The 20,249-nt window shown below is 45.3% G+C and overlaps 1 protein-coding gene across 1 annotated transcript in view; it reads right to left on the bottom strand.

Moving 5' to 3' along the window:
- The window catches only part of DNAJB12 (DnaJ heat shock protein family (Hsp40) member B12), a 70,302-nt gene extending 64,658 nt beyond the window's left edge, over positions 1-5,644 (bottom strand). The window contains exon 1 of the mRNA XM_040362309.1: positions 5,458-5,644. Within this exon, the coding sequence (XP_040218243.1) occupies positions 5,458-5,590 (133 nt within the window). The 5' untranslated portion in view covers positions 5,591-5,644. The remainder of the gene's footprint in view (positions 1-5,457) is intronic.
- Between the last annotated feature and the right edge of the window lie 14,605 nt (positions 5,645-20,249).

Genomic DNA, 20,249 nt, shown 5'->3' with positions numbered 1-20,249 from the left:
GTACCAGAGGATTTCTATAGTGGGACACTGGGGCGGTTAACTGGCAAATGGGACAAGACGCACAATACCTTTTAACCTCGGCTTTCAGCCCTGGCCAGTAAAACCGGTCGGTTATCCTGGCCTCTGTTTTCTCCGCCCCCAGGTGTCCTCCCAGTGCATCGTTGTGGGCCAGATCAAGGAGCATCCGCCTATACGGTTGGGGAACCAGCAACTGCTCTACAGTTTCCCCTCGGCTCTCAGCCACTCGATACACCAAGTCCCCCTTCAATGCAAAGTGAGGGAACCTCTGGTCTGCATCTGGCATTTGTGAGACCCCACCAATAACAGAAACCTGCTCTCGAGCATTGATCAATGTAGGGTCCTGTAATTGGGCGGTGCCGAACACACCCCTGGATATATCCAGGTCTGGAAGTACTGGCCTTGAGGATGTTTCCCCTTCATCCTCCTCAACCGGGGAGAGCTCCTCGTCATCCTCCCCCAGCATGACTTGTAATGGGAAGACCTCCCCCACCTCAGAGATCAACCCGGGTTTAAGACCTGGGTCAGGGGCATTATCCTCCACATTAGCATTCCCTGCGACTTCATTATCAATGGTAGGTATTTCTATATCAGAGGGGTGTATTTCAGCTCCGGACCCCTCGGACCCTGTCCCTTCCAGGCCCAGTGCCCCCAGTTCCCCTGGTGGTGCCATTTGCACCTCGTTCCATAGTTCCAGAAATAGTGGACAGTCCCGCCCCACTATGATGTCATGAATTAAACTGTTTACCACCCCGACCTCCTGTGTAACTGAGGCATGGCCATAAGAAACAGTCACCGGAACCAAGGGGTACTCCTTGGTGTCCCCATGGATACACACTACCCGTAGTGTCTTGGTTACTGGCCCAAGCCTCCCAAGTACCCTGGCATGTACTAGTGTTACCATGCTACCGGAGTCCAGTAAAGCCCTGGCAGGAAGGTGGTTCACCCACACTTCACACTCAAACCGTCCTGCAGCCAGGTCAAGATGAGTGGTACACACACTTCGCACATAGAAGGAGCTTCTCCGACCAGTTCCGCACTCCATAGGCTCCTCCTGCAGTGGGCATTGTGCCCGGGTATGCCCCCAGGACCGACATCGCCAACATTGTATGTCTCCCATCTTTGGTACAGGAACCGACCTCCGTGGTTCTAGGGCAGATGGTGTAAACCTGCGGACGCCAACATCTGGCAAGGCTTCTCTCCTCAGGTTGGTGGCTGGTCTGGGTGTCCTTGGCGTGGGTTCTCGACGCTTGGCAGGCCCAAGCAGGTCCTCCACCACGGTATACCGTTCAACCAGCTCGATCAGCTGGTCAGCATTAGTAGGGTTTCCATGGCTTACCCAGCGCTGTAGGTCATCTTGTAGGGACCGTAGGTACCGGTCCATCACCACTCGTTCCACCATTTGTGGACCTGACAACTTTTCTGGCTGCAGCCATTTTTTAACTAACTGAATTAGTTCATGCATCTGGGACCTGGGTGGTTGGTCCGATTTGTACCGCCAGCGATGCACCCTCTGAGCCCGGACAGCTGTGGTCACTCCCAGGCGGGCCAGGATTTCAGCTTTTAGACGTTCATAGTCTTTGATGTGCTCAGCTGGGAGGTCAAAATAGGCCTTTTGCGGGTCACCAGTGAGAAAAGGCGATATAATGCCGGCCCATTGGTCCCGGGGCCACGCTTCTCTCTCTGCTATCCTTTCAAAGGTGGTAAGAAAGGCTTCTACGTCATCGCTGGGTGTTAGTTTCTGCAAGAAATGGCTGGCTCTAACAGACACTGGGTTGCTAACGGTAACGACCGCTTGCGCTTGTCCCTGAGCCAGCTGCTGTACGGCCTCCTGCAAGGCAGCCACCTGTGCTTGAGTGGACTCCTGCTGGGCCGTAAACTGGGCGGATAGCAGCCGTGTATTTTCCTGCTGCGCAGCTATAGCCGGTGCCAGGGCCTGCTGCTGCTGAGCCATCGCTTCCTCATGGCGACGGTTTGACTCTGCTGACGCTTGCTGCTGGGCCACAGTGGCTTGCTGCTGGGTCAGAGTGGCTTGCTGCTGGGTCACAGTGGCTTGTGCCAAAGCCTTAACGACCTCCTCCATGCCTTTGTCTGCTGTTTGTAACGCCTGGGCTGACTTCACCCAAGACATGCCATAGGTACACTGTCTCTTTAAATGTCAGTTTTAAACGTTTTTTTTGCGCCTGCAAATGCACTTTGCCCGCATTCGACACCAATTGTAAACTTTGGGGGTCCTTAAGCTCCGCGAGACAAGTGCGTAAAACCGTGTCAGTAAAGCAAAGAGTCTTTATTGGTGACCAAACAAAACAAAAATAAAGCTTTTCTTCAGCATCCAAAACGTCACAACAAAAGTCCTGCTTGTTTCCAGCATAAATTAGGAAAAAGTCTTTCTTCAGAAAAACAACCAAAAGAAAGGCACATACGTTTTTAGTAAGAAGTCCTCCAGACCTTCCCTGCAGACACAGCTTCACTTCCAAACTACTCAGAAGTCCTCTCTGAGCAGCTAGCAGACTTCCATCTTGTCCTCACAGGTGCACTCTCCCAACTCACTCACACACCTCCACCATCACTTCCTGTTTAAATGGGTGGTTCTCTGGGAGTGTTAACACCTTGTGTGCTGGCTCTTCAGTGTTTAGGAGTGGAGGCTCTTTCCCACCCAAATAGCACTTTAGAGCCTCCAGAATTCCAGGCCCCAAATTACTCTATCAAAACAGATAGAACTGCGAGCCAGTCCTCTCTGGATTAATTCTTACCTGGAATCCTTCACCCACTTTGGGTGACCCCCTGAACACTCTTCCCGCTATTTAAAGGGACCATAGCCCAAATAGTGGTGCTGTATAGCACCCGTCCAGGACCCAACCCTGGCGTCCTGTACACTACTTGCTGCTTGTTTTCACGTGGGTCTTAGGGCACTCTTATCTTACTAAATCTTTTAATAATACAAAGTCACGACAGGTCTACCTTCGCAGTTGCCCCCTTCTTGGTCGCCGTGTGAGAGTGCTCTCCACGGTCGGCTCCTGGCTCCTTAGCGAGTGGTTGTTCTCTGTATAGAATTCTCCTGACGAAGCAACTTTGTTGCAAAACTAGTCGAGATCCTGTGTTGTATGTCCCCCTTCTTTTCACCGCCACCCTGTGCTCAGGGTTTATTCCATCTCGGTGACCTGTACGGTTGGTCGTACAATATGTCCATCATTCTACATTGCTGTCTTTTGATGTATTTTACGATTGCGTGTCTCTTGTGTTTTTTGATACTATGTTAAATAAACTGACATATGTCTTATCTTTACTACCTCTCTACTCTTTTTTTCTTATCTAGTACCAATATAGTCCCCCTGCCCCCTTGTCTTTTGGTCTATTGGGCCTTTGGGGTCCCTCCAGTCCTTACTCTATACTGCTTAGCCACATTGTTGTTATTACAAGAAAGCAACTGTCCGCACTAAAGAATGGTACCTGGGTGATGCCTGCAGGTGCACGCATTACCCTGGCACAACCATTTGAAGCAATATTGGTAATATCGGTACGTTTGTTACCGATTCTTCAAAAAAGGTGAATATTGGCCGCCCCCTAACTGGCACCCTATAAGTGAAGTCAGTACACCTACACCCATATGATGGTTTGGTACACCCTATTTTTGCTATATGCTGGCCAATTTATGTAGGATAATATATACACACACACACACAGTCTGTATATTATGAAAAATTGATATACCCCCATTAAGTGACGGTCTATTACAGCACACAGGTGAAGCATCCATAAACCGTCCTCATGGGTGATGGCAGGGTACACCGACTACCCCCACCATATGTGACAGCTTAGTACACCACCCCCATGGGTGACGGATTGGTACACTAACCCCCCCATCTTTGTGCCCCCCCATGGGTGAGGAGTCCGTATACCCTATGAGTGAGGAGCGGGTACATGGACACCCCCCCTGGTGAGAGTTGGGTGCCCCCCATGAGTGAGGGGTCAGTATACCCTATGAGTGAGGAGTGGTACATTGACACCCCCCCCCCCCCCCCGATGAGAGTTGGGTGCCCCCCTCCCCATGGGTGAGGAGTCAGTATACCCTATGAGTGAGGAGGAGGTACATTGACACCCCCCCGATGAGAGTTGGGTGCCCCCTCCATGGGTGAGGGGTCAGTATACCCTATGAGTGAGGAGGGGGTACACTGACACCCCCCCTGGCGATAGTTGGGTGTCAGTATACCCTATGAGTGAGGAGGGGGTACACTGACACCCCCCCTGGTGATAGTTGGGTGTCAGTATACCCTATGAGTGAGGAGGGGGTACACTGACACCCCCCCTCTGTGAGAGTTGGGTGCCGCCCCATGGGTGGGGGGGGTCAGTATACCCTATGAGTAAGGAGGGGGTACACTGACACCCCCCCTGGTGATAGTTGGGTGTCAGTATACCCTATGAGTGAGGAGGGGGTACACTGACACCCCCCCTCTGTGAGAGTTGGGTGCCGCCCCATGGGTGGGGGGGGTCAGTATACCCTATGAGTAAGGAGGGGGTACACTGACACCCCTCCTGGTGAGAGTTGGGTCCCCCCCATAGGTGAGGGGTCAGTATACCATATGGGTAAGGAGGGGGTACACCGACACCCCTCCTGGTGATAGTTGGGTGTCAGTATACCCTATGAGTGAGGAGGGGGTACACTGACACCCCTCCTGGTGATAGTTGGGTGTCAGTATACCCTATGAGTGAGGAGGGGGTACACTGACACCCCCCCTGGCGATAGTTGGGTGTCAGTATACCCTAGGAGTGAGGAGGGGGTACGCTGACACCCCTCCTGGTGAGAGTTGGGTTCCCCCCATGGGTGAGGTGTCAGTATGCCCCTCTGGGCCTTTCCTGTCATTTTGCTGTATTAGGCTGGCTGTCTGTGTCAGTTCGGTGCTCGCAGTGCATTGTGGGGGTTGTAGTCCAGGTCTCCATCCTGTCCCTGTATTTCTCCTGCACTGTAGCACACAGGCGGATGACATGGCCCTTCTCCGGTGACCAGGCCTGTTCTCCAGAATTATTTGGGGCTCTGAGCCACCCTTTCCTCCCTGTCAGCACAAAATCTCCACAGAGCTCCATTCTATAGACACCGGGCCCATAATACAGCTGTCCGCCGCCATATTTTTGAACTGTAGTCCCCTCAGCAGGCTAGACACACGGATAGTACAGGTCAAACAGGACCGGGGATCCCGGGGGTCACACTACACATAACCCCGAGTCACAGACACACCGCCCGGGACTGCGGAGGACAAGAATGACAGCCGCTACCAGGGATATCCCTCATTCTGTACACACACAATACTACATCTCCCACAATTCTCCTCACCACGGGCTTCTTGTACGCATGCGCGGCACGAGATGTGACGCCACAGCTGTCCCAGAGCCAGCCGCCCTCCCCCACACCCGCCGAGCCGCTTCTCTGCTCCCCGTCTTTACCTCTCGCCTTGGCCGTGGGGAAGAGCCGCTGAGCCTTCTCCAGAAACCGCAAAGCCTTGTCCGCCTTCTGGCTCTTGATGGCATTCAGCGCGATGGCTATACAGCGCTCCGCCTCGTCCCGGTTCGATTCCATTGCGGAATCACTGCTAATAGGAACTGGTGGGCGGCGCTCCGCGAGCACGTCATCTAGGTTCTGGCGCTGACCGATGACATCAAAACCCCCTCCCGGGTGATACAGTGTACCATAGTAAACAGCTGTTAGAGTGTTTGTAGGACATGGAGGCTGATAGCTACATGGGGAAACCTCGTCTGGATTATTATCATGGGATAGAAGATAGTGCAATGACGGAGGGGTTAGTATAGAGAAGGCCTAAACGTTTTCCTTCAGCTTAGAGGAATTATGTTCCATTGTAGAGATTTCCCTTCACTTCCTGTCCCAGAGATACAACAGGAAGTGAAAGGAAATCTCCCCAAAGTCAGGACCGATGCAGACAGACAGTGCACTGCATTCAGATCAGGAATCTAGACTTTTCTTTTTAGGGATTGGAAGACATTTGTATGTTATGATACAGATAATCTGGAACTACGTTAATAAAAGAAAGACAATTCTGTGTATGGATCATATATAACAGTGGGTGTGTCTATCACTAACATTTACAGGAATCCAATTTTTATTGGAGTCAGGGGCTCTTTTTCTTATAGTTGCACATGGTACCTTTAAAGTGGAGATTCACCTTAAAAAAAAAAAAAAAAAAATATTAAAATACTGCAGCTGCTGACTTTTAATAAAAGGACACTTGCCTGTCCAGGGTACCCGCGATGTCGGCAGCCAAAGCCAAGCAATCGCATCCAAAACGCAAGTACTGCATTTTTATCACGATTTTGCTGCGATTTGCGTTTTTTTTTTTTCAACCTGTTTATAGCTGGTTGTTGAAAAAAAAAATGTAAAAAAATAAAAATTGTTGGCTAAAAAAAAATAAAAAAACTGCAAATCGCAGTAAAAACGTGTGTCGAAAAATGCAGCAAACACTGCAAAAACGCTCAAAAGCAACATGGATAGGTGTGAATCGAGCCTTAGGCTACTTTCACACTGAGGCGCTCTGCAGGTGCTACAGCGCTAAAAATAACGCCCGTTTTTGCGTCACTAATCGGCCGCTAGCGGGGCGCTTTTAACCCCCGCTAGCGGCTGAAAAAGGGTTAAAACCGACCGCAAAGCGCCGCTCCTACAGCACCTTTAAAGATGCAGCTAGCAGGACTTTTTTTACCGTCCTGCCAGCGCTGAGACACAGGTACACAGCGGGGATGTCATCACTTCCGCCGTGCAAAGCCTGACGAAGAAGCACACATGCTTCGAACGCGCGCACCTCCCCGCTGACCCTGTACCCTGTCTGTTACCAGACCAAGGGAGGACACACAGACACCACAGGCATCGGGCAGCTCCCGGGACAGCGCGAATGATGATATTACTTACAATGCTGATTTCTACCGCTCGTTTGTGAGTATTTTTATTATGTACTTTATACATTAAAACAGGGATCCTCAAACTACGACCCTCCAGCTGTTGTAGAACTACACATCCCATGAGGCATTGTAACACACTGACATTCACAGACATGACTGGGCATGATGGGAATTGTAGTTCCTGAACAACTGGAGGGCCGTAGTTTGAAGACCCATGCATTAAAACATCTAACTGCTACGCTTAGATTGAATGTACTGATGACCCTCTTCCTTCAATACTTGAAGGTCCCTAACCCACATTGGCATTGCTACTGGGAGGGGGGCAATTTCCCCCCTCCCTTGGTTATTCCTTGCCCCCACTATAGGCTGCTGGGTAGTGGCAGAACTACCAGGGTAGTCTGGCTACTACTTACAGAGCTGCAGCCAATCCCTGCGAGTGTGCAGAGTGCGTTCCCGCACCCGGCCGACACAAGTAGTGTAATAACCACAGTCATTTCCATGTCATGCGGAGAGATCTTCCTGGTCCTGGTTTCTCTGCAAGTGAGCATGGAGGGGGTTAATGTATTGCCACTGGTCACTGATGCATTGGTGACCAGTGGCGTTTAATTAACCCCTTTGTGCTCCATTAGTGGCAGTGGCTCAAGTGGCCGTGTTAATACCTGTATGCTGCAGCATGAAGGGATTTATAAACACTGACACTGGTGCCGCTAATGCAGCACAAAGGGATTAAATAAATGCCACTGGTCACTAATGCATCAGTGACAATACAGTAACCCCCTCCATGCTGCATATTACAAATAGCGTACATTCTGGAACTGGCCATAGGGCAAACCAGGCATTTGCACACTGGTGCTGCCCTATGAGAGCCGGCTCCCCACAGGACACCATTGGCTTGTCTGCCAGACCCTCCCTGGAAGAGCCCATGGAGCTGAATATGCGGCTTTCCATGCTGATGGTCATGTCTGTGCTGTTGCTGGAAGGAAACCAAAGCGACCACGGACAAGTGCTGGAGGGCGTCCGGCCGCAGTGCTGTATGCTTCCTTACCAACTACAACAGCCAGGTGGACACGGGTGACACAGCCAGACCCTGATGACTGGGATCTAGTACCCACACTCCATCAACCTGGCCCTGCACCTCGGTCACAGTCCCCAGAGACAACCTCATCTCCCCTATACACCATCCTATACCCCACCCCATCTCCCCTAAGGACAGGAACCCCAGGGATCCCCATCTCATCTAAGGACAGGGATCCCCATCTTTCCCCTGAGGACGGGAACCTCAGCAATCCCCATCTACCCTAGGGACAGGGATCCCCATCTCTCCCCTGGGAACAGGGACCCCAATCTACCCTAGGGACAGGGACTAAATACTAATTTAGTCTTTTTTAGTGGTATAATTTAGTGGAAAATTATTATTGTCCAGCCCCCCCCAAGTTTTGACTGTGGTATCTTATATGCTTCCACAGTGACGCAGTAAAGGTGCTCAGAAAATATTATATCCATGAATGACTGTTACAGCTCTATCAAGCAAAAAGTAAGGGGAACATAGCTGGTAATGTTTAGGGGGTGCAACTAAACTCTATGCAACTCTATGACAGTCTACTTCAAAAGCTCAGTCGGTGTTGCCGATGTGGCAGAACCAAACCACCATAACAAAGTTGTGGACATTATTTAACAGAGATCAGGAGATCTAGAGATGGTGAGTCAGTGAACTTTTAGGCTACTTTCACATTGAGGCAACGCCGGTAAAGCACCGCTATTTTTAGCAGCGCTTTACCGTTGTTTTTGCGGCGATATTCGGCAGGTGGCGGGGCGCTTTTAACCCCTGCTAGCGGCACTTTGCCAGCGGCGCTGCCCATTGATTTCAATGGTGCTTTAGGAACAGTGTATACACCTTATAGTGGATATAGCCTATTGTAAAGTATCCAAAGCCATTTTTAGTTATGTATAGCTCAGGTTGAGGATTTGAACATCTGTCAGGTTTTTATTGCTGTTTGTACCCCCACTGGTAAAATTCACTCTTTTTATTTGTCCTGGTGACCATTGTCACCAAGACAGAAAGTGATGGGAAATCCAAACACTTCGAGCTGTTGCCAGAAGAAAAGAGGGACACCTATTCCAGTGACACTTTAGGACAGAAACAGAAGCAAAATGTCACCAATAGAACACAGACAGCAAAAAATAAACGGAAATTCATTTTTAACCATTCCCCACTCTATTCAACCCTGATAAATATGTATTGCCTAAACTTAAAGTGGAGGTTCACCCTATAAATTTTTTTTTAACACTGCATCCAGCACCGTGCTGCATATAAAATGTCACTGACCTTTGCACCGGCGCCGAATAGAGCCGAGGTGACCTTCTTTCGGGAAGTCGTGACGCGCTGTGTGCGTCGTCATTTAGAATGCCAATTGATTGGCATGTCAATAGGAACGCCCACTCCCGCAGGATTCCCTACCCGGAAGCGGCAGTGAATTCCACGGCTAAACGATATCTAGGGGGGAAAAAAAATAAAGGTCAGTGACATTTTATATGCAGCACGGTGCTGGATGCAGTGTTAAACATTTTTTATAGGGTGAACCTCCACTTTAAGTCTCTTCATCTAAAAGTAGAAAGGACATCGAAAGTCACTGGAACAAATTTTCTGGCTCCAGAAACTTCCAAAAAATTATCATGTGTAATTAGAAGGATTGATGCCTTGGCACAGTTTACATCTGGGCTCCATCTTGCATACAGCTTACCTGATAAGAAGCCCTTTGATTGAAATATATCAGAGGCTTGCAGCTGCTATAGGCAAAACACACTCATTAATTTCCCTATCCCTACAGCCCATTAGCAGAATGGCTGCAGCATCCGTTAAAAATCTCCAGCTGCTTCATTTGTCTTCTAAGCGTTAATATTGCTAATGCTTCCTGAGGAAAGAACGGTGAGACTAGTTGAAAAATATAGCATTAGATTGATTAGTGAAACGAAAACATGTGGACGTGCAGACACCTGCTTTCTTTTAGGCCTCATTCACACTACATTGGATACACAAGTTCATGTATCACACAGAGGGTGCATGTATTAAACATTTACAGAAGTATTCTTGTGGTGACTCTGCATGTATATTCATTCTGTATGAATGGGGGCAAAATGGAATGTTACTAGGCTATGTTATGTTCCCTTCAGGTTGAATGTTATTTATTTAACTAAAATTGACCGAATAAGGAAAATATCACATTATGGTCACTAGATGGAGCTGATGATCATAGGAAGGAAAAGCTATAGAAGAATTTTAAAAATACACCTCCCAATTGAAGGGAGTTTGGCAGGGGTCAAAATTTACATAATTGGCCAGTAATTAAAAGAGTAAACTTATTTTTTTTTTTTAATACCAAAACTCTACCACATAATCGCTCCGTCAAATGATGGAGTGATCACTTGTAAACAGGCCGGCGCATGCCCGGATTAGCTCTTCCCTGTCTGTATCAATCCGTACAGTGTGAGAGGAGAGGGGGAGAGATTGGTTGCAGCAGCAATAGTGCCCACAGCACTGCTCTGTAACAATTCCTGCACTCATCCATCCCCATCAATACTCAGCCATTCTGATTCATGCTCAGCCATATTTATTCATGCTCAGCCATCCAGGCCATCCTGATTCATGCTCAGTCATTCCCATCCATAATCTGCCATACTCATTCATGCCCAGTAATCCCCATCCATACTCAGCCATCCCAATTCATGCTTAGTCATCTCCATCCATCCTCATTCATGCTCAGTCATCTCCATCCATCCCCATCCATGGCTCATTCTTCCCTCTTCCATGTCTCATTCATGCTCATCCATCCCCATCCACCGCTCATCCATTCATGCTCACCCATGCCACATCTATGCCACTACACGGTCTCACAAACGTGTAATAGGTAGTCAAATTAGATTTGAAATCTATGCCCCTAGAACAATTGATGGTGCTTCCTGCATGTTGGGCCTCTGTATGTGGCCAGGCTGTGGAAAAGTCTCACACATGTAGTATCGCCATACTCAGGAAGAGTAGGAGAATCTATTTTAGGGTCTAATTTTTGGTATGTACATGCTATGTGTTAGAAATATTGTATAAATGGACAACTTTATGTAATAAAAAAAATGTGTTTTCAGTTTCTTTACATATTTTCCACAAACTTGTGGAAAAAAATGACATGTTCAAAGCACTCATTATGCCTCATAGATTATACGTTGTGTTTTATTTCAAACTTGGGGTAATTTTTGGGACGTTTCCATTGTCCTGGTGTTCCAGGGCCTTCAAAAGTGCAAGAGGTAGTCAAGAAGTTAAATGTGTATTTTATGCCCCTAGAACGCCTAATGGTGCTCTCGGCATGGTGGGCCTCTGTATGTGGCCAGGATGTGTAGGCCCAAATTTTGGGAAAAAACTAACAAAACGGTTTCATAGTTTGTTATACAATTTTGAAAACCGGTAATTTTTCTCCTGCACGGATATGTGCTGATGAGGCTGCACTGATGGGCACTGATAGGCGGCACTAATAAGCAATGATGAGGGGGCACTGAGAGATGGCACTGAGGCATTGATTGGCAGCACTGGTGGGCATTGATGGGTGGCACAGTGGGCACTGGTAGATGGCACAGTGGGCACTGGAGGGCACAAAAAATGCAGCCGTGGCTTTCTGTGTGAGGGACCGATATCCCTCTGACAGAAGCCGGTGATCGGCATTTTTTTCCCTCACGCTGACAGCGTAAGGGAAAGAAATACAGATTACCAAGCTTCCGTTTACACCACGTGATCAGCCGTCATTGGCTGACAGCTGATGACGTGGCAAGGGGCCAGGATCGACCCCATACTCTTATCTGTGATCACCCGAGTCCGCAGGGACGCGCAGACAACGCTTGTTTGGGAGGACGTCCATGGACGCCCTCCCGGCAATTAAGGCCCGCGCTGCAGCCATATTTTGGCTATAACACGGGCCTCAAGTAGTTAAACATCAATAACGTATTTATTAGCCAAATATCCCTCATATATTTTGTGATAGTTTATACATTTTTTTTTTTGCTTTAACATACTGTACAGGTGCATCTTGCCTCCCAGTTGATATAAAATATGTAAACATGTTGAAAAAAGAAACAAAAGCGTGAAATGAAAACATTTTATTAAATATGACATGCTGAAATGTAGGTATAAAAACATTTCACCTTTTTAAAGATTTTTCTTCTCCCTGTAGTATCATTCTCTGATGCGGGAGTAAACATAGTCATTGTTATACCTTTTCTTTGATCCGTGTTCCGTCTATTGAAGTACACTTCAAATGAACAATTTGTAAACACTGTACTCTGCAGGGAATCTTTATACTCTTCATTTACACACACACAGCTAAAGTTCATTATAGAGGTTAGCCCATTCTCTATCCTGAAACAAATTGTTTGCTAGCCTGAGAGGTATCTTTTGCAAATATTAGAAGACAACAGAAAACAGTTACACAGAAGACAATAAAAAAAAAAAAAATGAAGTAAATACTATACCTGTTAAATATCCCTTTCTACAGACAAAGGTGGCCTGCATAGCAGAATGCAAATTCAGCCTGATATTTAATTGATTCTGCTGAAATCTCTTGCGCTGGGCAACATGCATCCAATCCCTGCTGTCATCTAGTTAGGACTGTAATGCTATGTGATGACCCACAGACAGATATGGTTATTCATCAATATTGCAAATTATTGTTGGTTCTGCTGTTTATTCGCAATATACCTGTGATTGTTAAAGCTGAACGCTGAATACAATTCCCTACTAGGACTATTGAACAGCGCAACAATATTGGGTATTAGGACTATTGAACAGCGGAACAATATTGTAGTCCGTCCAGCGGAAGAAGGGGGGGGGGGGGGAATTGTTCTGATATCCAAAGGTGACTATGATAGGGAAATTAATAGAATACTTAGTGATGAAACTACCTACAAAAAAATTGTCATCCAACACGAGATCTAAAGGCCCAATTACAGGATTTGGTAGACAATGCAGGATTTAACCAAATTCTTAACAAAAAAGAACAAAGGTACCTAGTTCCAGATGCCCCAGTACTATATCAAAATGCCTAAAATTCATAAAAATGCAACCCATTCTCCAGGTAGACCTATTTTGAGTGGTATCAACTCACTCTTCTCCCGACTGGGAGAATATATAGATGTGTACCTGCAACCTTTGGTGGCCAAAAGTCCATCGTATTTAATGGATAGTAAGGATGTTATTAACCATCTACAATACATCAAAACCAATGAAAGTAGTATTTTAGCAACTATAGACGTAGAGTCTTTGTATATGAATATTCGGCAAACTGATGCAATGAATGCAGTTAAATGAGCTTTAAACAAGTTCACTAACCTAAAGTATAAACAGAAGCAGTTCATCCTAAAACGTTTACGGTTAGCAATGACAAATTTTTTTGGTATTGTGGACCAACACTATAATCAAATAAAAAAAGGCTTAATGGAAGCTAAATATGCCCCGAGTGTTGCAAATATCTTCCTCAACAAATGGGAGGAGGAGGCAATATATGCAAATATATGGCCAGATCTGCAAACTTACCGTAGATATATTGATGATATTTTAGTGGTATGGATGGGGACAGAGTCTTCACTCAACTCGTTCATTGACCACATTAACAAAAATGCCTATGGTATGAAATTCACGGTCACAATGCACAAACAGAATATAGACTTTCTTGATTTGCATATCTTCAAACAAGATGGTGTATTGAATACAAAAACACATTTCAAGAGTACAGATAGAAATGGGTATATACCAACTAAAAGCTGCCATCACCCCAGATGGAAGACAGCAATCCCCAAAGGCCAATTTATACGTATCAAACATAATTGTTCTCTTCAACAAGATTATATAGAACAAACAGATACGCTTATCCAAATGTTTATGGACAAGGGGTACTCCCAAGACACACTATTGAAAGTGAGGGAAGAAGAGCTTTAAACAGACAAACCCTTCTGTCAACCAAAGAAAAAACAGTAATGCCCTGTACACACGATCGGATATCTGATGGAATCTAAACCGATGGATTTTTTCATCAGATATCCGATGAAGCTGACTTTCACCAGTCTTGCCTACACACCATCGGTTAAAAATCCTATCGTGTCCAACGCGGTGATGTAAAACACTACGACGTGCTGAGAAAAATGAAGTTCAATGCTTCCGAGCATGCGTCGACCTGATTCTAAGCATGCGTGGATTTTTGACCGATGGATTTCCCCACAGATGATCGTTTTTTTCTATCGGTTTTTTAACCATAAGAAAAATGTAAAACAGGTTCTATTTTTTTTCACTGATGGGAAAAAAAACGATGGGGCCCACACACGATCGGTTCGTCCGAGGAAAACAGTCCATTGGTCCGTTTTCATCAGACGAACCGATCGTGTGTACAGGGCATAAGAGAATATGATGTTGCTTTTATCACAGGTTTCAGTAAACAATTCAGAACCTTAGAACAAAGCATAAAGAAAAATTGGTCCATTTTACAAAAAGACCCTATTTTAAATAAGATACTACCAACAAAACCAAAATTAATTTACCGTAGGGCACCAGGGCTCAGAACAAGGCTGGTTAAGAACATTCCGGACCCCCCTAAATGAATAGCTACCACTATGTTTAATTTAAAAGGTTTTTACAGATGTGGAAGATGTGGACCCTGTAAACATACACGCAGAGTACCAGGAAAAAAGGCTTCTTTCATCTCCCATCAGACTAATAAAGATTACTTGTAGCACTAGGTATGTTTCATACGTTTTAGAATGTACATGTGGCTTACAGTATGTGGGTAGAACCATTAGAACATTAACTAAAAGAGTCAGTGAACATATAATTAATATCCGACAAGGTTTCCCTAAACATAGCATATCCAACCATTTCAGGTTGGTACACAATAGAGATCCTTCCCATCTATCCTTTTATGCTATTGATACTATCAATAAACCATGGAGAGAAGCCAACATGACCCAGAAAATATCTCAAAATGAATCAAATGGATCTATGAATTACAGACTTTAACGCCACAAGGGTTAAATGTGGAACTAGATCTGAATTGTTTTATTACAGATTTTTAATTTTTAATCTTAATTCCAATTTTATGCTATATGTTATTTTGGAGTGGACATCCTGGCATCTCTCAAATTTGAGGTGTAGTTATCCCTTATTAAATAGGCATATACCTTACACTGTAGCACTTATATTAACATGTACTGGTGTATCACATCCGGTACACATAATCATGCACTAGGTTTACACACATTTCAATTATTTTCCCAAGGGTATTCTATATTTACCTATTGGGTCTTATATCGTTTTTTCACTCAATTATTTTATTTTCATTACTATTATCACTTAGGTATCACTATATATTATGTTTCTTTCATAATTTAGATTTATATTGGAACATTTATTCAGACTTTGGTCTGCTTTTACTAATGTTTATTAATGTTTCAGTATGAGTGCAATTTCAAATTTCACCACAAGATGGCCTTCAGGCCTTAACACACAGACAATTCTGTACAATTCTATACATAGGCCACTAGAATTCGGAAAAAGTGTAGCGCTAAAGTATGACAAAATATCTAATGACAAATATCAAAAGATTAAATAATAAACATCACGATATGTGTACACCATAATGAAAAAAATTCATACGAAGACTACATATATAAACAAAGTCCATATAAAGTCCAATTGATAAGTGATTAAACTCTTTCTAATAATAACCACTAGAAAGAAAAAATGTGATACAAAGTCCAAAATGATAAAATCCAATTAATAGGTGAATGAACCCATTCTAATATTGACTACTTGAAAGAAGAAATTTGATAAGAGATCCACCACCGTATGTCATAAGGCTTACCGGAAAGATTGAACCCAGATGAGCATATACCCACTAGGTCAATCAAACTTTATAAGTCGATGCACCATGGGGGGGGGGGGTGTCACAGGAGCCTCGAATAATGAGAGATGGTACTAAAGACACAGCAAAGGAACTCTCCCAATCATATGTCATATATTAAGACATCCAACCAATAGGATATGTAAAAGAAGAAAAGTAGGGGCGCACATAGCATAATTCTGTAAGATATCTCACAGCATTTATTAAAAGAAGAAAAAAACTCACATTTGCAGTGATATAAAAGCACTCATAAAATCAGGGTAACAGTGACATCAGTAGTCCTTCCCGACATGTTTTGTTCAAAAGATCTGGGGTCACCCCAGATGATGTTCTTTTGAACGAAACATGTAGTAGGAGATATCTTTTGAGCACTGAGCACCATATGGGATTATCTGATGTCATTATTTTAATGTGCATTTTCATTAATATATTCTTTTGTTTGTCCAATGATTTGTCTACTACTTACATCTAACTATTTCTAGCTCAATTTTTTGTTTTCTTATACATGTTATTGCTTTGGTAATACTCAGCAAGTTTATTGTTGCAGCTGAAATTCGTTATTATAGGTACATACTCATATCCATAGGCGCTGTCCAGTTCTTATATTCACTCTAGGACAATAGATTCATGAATTTTCAAATTGATTCAGAACGTGTACAGGGCTAGGGGTCTAAAACCCCCTCCTCTTCAATTAGGGCACCTTCCACCAGGTCGGTTTCTGCTTCTTGGGCAGCAAGAGCAAACATATCCATCAAAACCATCTGCAGGGCGGCATCATGGTCATCCCAACATATGTTTATGAGACATTACAGAGTGGACCCAGGAGCTCTCTCGTCCGTAGAATTTGGCAGAGAGACTATCAAGTCAGCATTTGCCTGTTCTAAATAATAATCTTTTTCTAAGCATGATCACGCCCATTTTAGCTAGTTATTTGTCACAGGTATACTTCCATGGAAATTGTGCCATACTTACTGTAATTTTCTTTTCCTGGTGCAGCATACAATCCCACCCTCGGTATGCTATATTATGTAGAATGCTGGGAATACACTAATCCTTTTCTTTTATAATATTCACTGATCCTCAAGGAGGAGCACAAGGCAGAGCTTGTCACAGGTATACTGCCATGGATAGGCACCAGTAAAATAAAATTACGGTAACTATGGCACAATTTTCATTTTTTTTTCATTTTGGATAAAGTATGGAATGGTTATAACACCTTTTGGTTTAATGTTTGCGAACTGTGTCCCATTGGGAAGATTTACCATCACTTCCTGTCCCATAGCCAAAACAGAAAGTGAGAAGAAATCCCTAGGGGACCCACCAGGTCACCAGATCTAGAGTTCCTATTGCAAGATTTTGCCTCTGTTACTTTTCTGGGGACAACCCAAAATTTGGGATTTTCTTTTACTTTCATTGATAATGGTATACAGGACAAATAGAGAGGGTAAATCTACTCCAACGGGGACACAGACAGCAATAAATACTGACAGGGGTTCCAATTCCTCGCCACTCAATTAATAGGTGAATGAAACCATTCTAATATTGACTACTTGAAAGAAGAAATTTGAAAGGAGATCCACCACCGTATGTCATAAGGCTTACCGGAAAGATTGAACCCAGATGAGCATATACCCACTAGGTCAATCAAACTTTAAAAGTCGATGCACCATGGGGGGGGGGGGGGAGCCTCAAAGCCTGTCACAGGAGCCTCGAATAATGGGAGATGGTACCTCAGGTTTGTTAATCCAAGAGACTCAGGCAGGGAATCCAATAGTATTAAAGACACAACAAAGGAACTCTCCCAATCATATGTCATATATTAAGGCATCCAACCAATAGGATAAGTAAAAGAAAAAAAGTAGGGGCGCACATAGCATAATTCTGTAAGAGATGTCACAGCATTAATAAAAGAAGAAAAAAACTCACATTTGCAGTGATATAAAAGCGCTCATAAAATCAGGGTAACAGTGACATCAGTAGTCCTTCCCGACATGTTTTGTTTAAAAGATCTGGGGTCACCCCAGATGATGTTCTTTTGAATGAAACATGTAGTAGGAGATATCTTTTGAGCACTGAGCACCATATGGGATTATCTGATGTCATTATTTTAATGATGCATTTTCATTAATTTATTCTTTCTTTATCGTACATCACGGGACACAGAGCAGCATATTCATTACTATATGGGTTATATAGAGTACCTTCAGGTGATGGACACTGGCAATCTCAAAAACAGGAAGTGCCCCTCCCTATATAACCCCCTCCCATAGGAGGAGTACCTCAGTTTTTACGCCAGTGTCTTAGGTGTTGGTCATGGTTTAGCTTGCCTCCACATCCTTGGGATTAAGGTGGGCTAACCGGTTCTGTCCAAAGGCCTCAGTGCTAAAGTGGTCAGCAACCGGACCCCAAACCATTGGGGTATAGCCCATAATGCTTTCTGTCACAGAGAGCTGGACTCTGGGCCCAGAACTTAGAAACCTTTGGGGGCCTAATGTTTCTGTTGCCAGGGTGCTATATGGGCCCAGGACAGTGGATCCTTCATAGGAACCCAGGGCCTGAAGGTCTAGACGCCCCACGGAGATGGGGGAAGATTGGACCTCTTGCTGTGCAAAGTCCTGCGGCATGGAGCAGGTAAGTGAAGGGGAAACTTGCGGAACTTGGTTCGCAGCAGGTTTTTTCTGGGGGAAGGTCACAGTGGGACATGCCTATGGTTTATGCGCTGCATCTGGCAAGGTGAGTCACATATCTTAGGATAGGATGACTTTGTATGTATATATTCCCCATAATCGTGACCTCCCTGGTAGTATTGCAACTGGTGCTAGAAAGCATTGAAAAAGGGCCTGTGTGTATAGTGACAATTCTCTCTAAGAGAAGCCCCTGGGAATCTACTGAGGTTTCTTATGTAAAAGGGGAGTGAATGCTCCTACCTGCAAGCCTGCTCAGAGAGGTCCAGGCGGTTGCTGCAGGGAAAGATGCCGCTCTGTGGATCCTGGCCTGGACGGCAGGATCAGCCTCTGACCTCCTCGTGTGGCCCCCCCCGCCGGCGGGCGCGTGTCCCCGTGATATGGGCGCAATTTCGCGCCGTTTGCTGACAGGGGAAGGGCGGGCCTGTAGGTAAAAGGAAGGGGCGGCCCTTCCAAAAGGTTCCCAGCTCAGTGAAGTGTGGAACTGAGAGAGGAAGGACCAGAGCGGCAGCGTGGGGCGCCGAGGACACACAGTGGCCAAAGAAGAGTATTACAGTCTTCAAAAAGACTGTCTTTTACCCTAAAGAAAAGAAAAAGGGGTTTCTTTTTCAGCAGTTTTTTTTGGCAAATACTACTATAAGGGGGACAGAATGATTTTTCTTTTTTTTTTTTTTTTTTTAAACCAAAGAAAGAAACAAACCAAGTTAATAAGAAAGAAGGCATTTTTTAAAAAGTCCCCCAGAAAGGTTTTTTGGGCAACAACTATTTATTTTCCCAAACACCGTTAAGTAGCGGGCGTACCTCGGTATTGTACCATGGCATCTGGTTTAGAGGGTACAAGAGGTGGGGATTCCCCCAGAGGCTCTGAGGTCTCAGACAAAGTCATGCCGCTACTTTCCCCAGAGGGAACCTTGGTGGAACCATCGAGATCTGGGGCTGGAGCGGACACGGGTCAGTCCAACCCTAGGGTGGTCACGGACGAGGTACGATCCACCTCTCTAAAGGAGATGGGAAAAAAGAATGGAAAAAATGATAGCCAAGGCTATGCGGGGCAGAAAACGGAATAGATTTCCGTCGCCCGAGTGTGAACCCTCAGATGAGGAGGTCCCTTCCGCAGGGGAATTGGAAGACCTCTTGGACAAGGACCAAGTAGGTTCAGGGATCGAGGATCCGGGTACGGAGGAGTCTGGCGCAACCTCCCAAGGGGAAAGCTGGTGGGTTCAAGTTTTAACAGACTTGGTCCATAGGACGTTCAACTTGCCAGTACCAGATCTCCAAGTATCAATGGTCTCAGCTTTGGGCTCACTAAGAGCGCCTCAAACCAATGCGGTTTTTCCGATCCATCCTCTACTAGAGGAAGTTATGTTCCAAGATTGGGCCAAGCCAGATAGAATCTTTGTACCGCCAAAAAGATTCTCTGCCTTATATCCTATGGAAGAGAAATTTTCCAAGAGATGGGCACCCCCGGCTGTAGACGCAGCCATCTCATGTGTTAACAAATCTTTAACATGCCCTGTAGAAAACATACAGGTGTTCAAAGATCCGGTTGATAAACGCTTGGAAACGCTACTTAAAAACTCCTTCACTACTGCAGGGGCAGTAGTGCAGCCAGCTGTGGCTGCAATTGGGGTTGCACAAGCATTATCGGATCAAACTAAGCAGATGCTTAAACTTATTCCTGCCCAGCAGGCAAGAATTTTCGGACGTCCCTAGGGCCATA

Source organism: Rana temporaria, chromosome 8 (genome assembly GCF_905171775.1).
Source record: "Rana temporaria chromosome 8, aRanTem1.1, whole genome shotgun sequence".
NCBI classification, from domain to species: Eukaryota; Metazoa; Chordata; class Amphibia; order Anura; family Ranidae; genus Rana; species Rana temporaria.
This window is presented reverse-complemented; position numbering and strand designations above follow the sequence as displayed.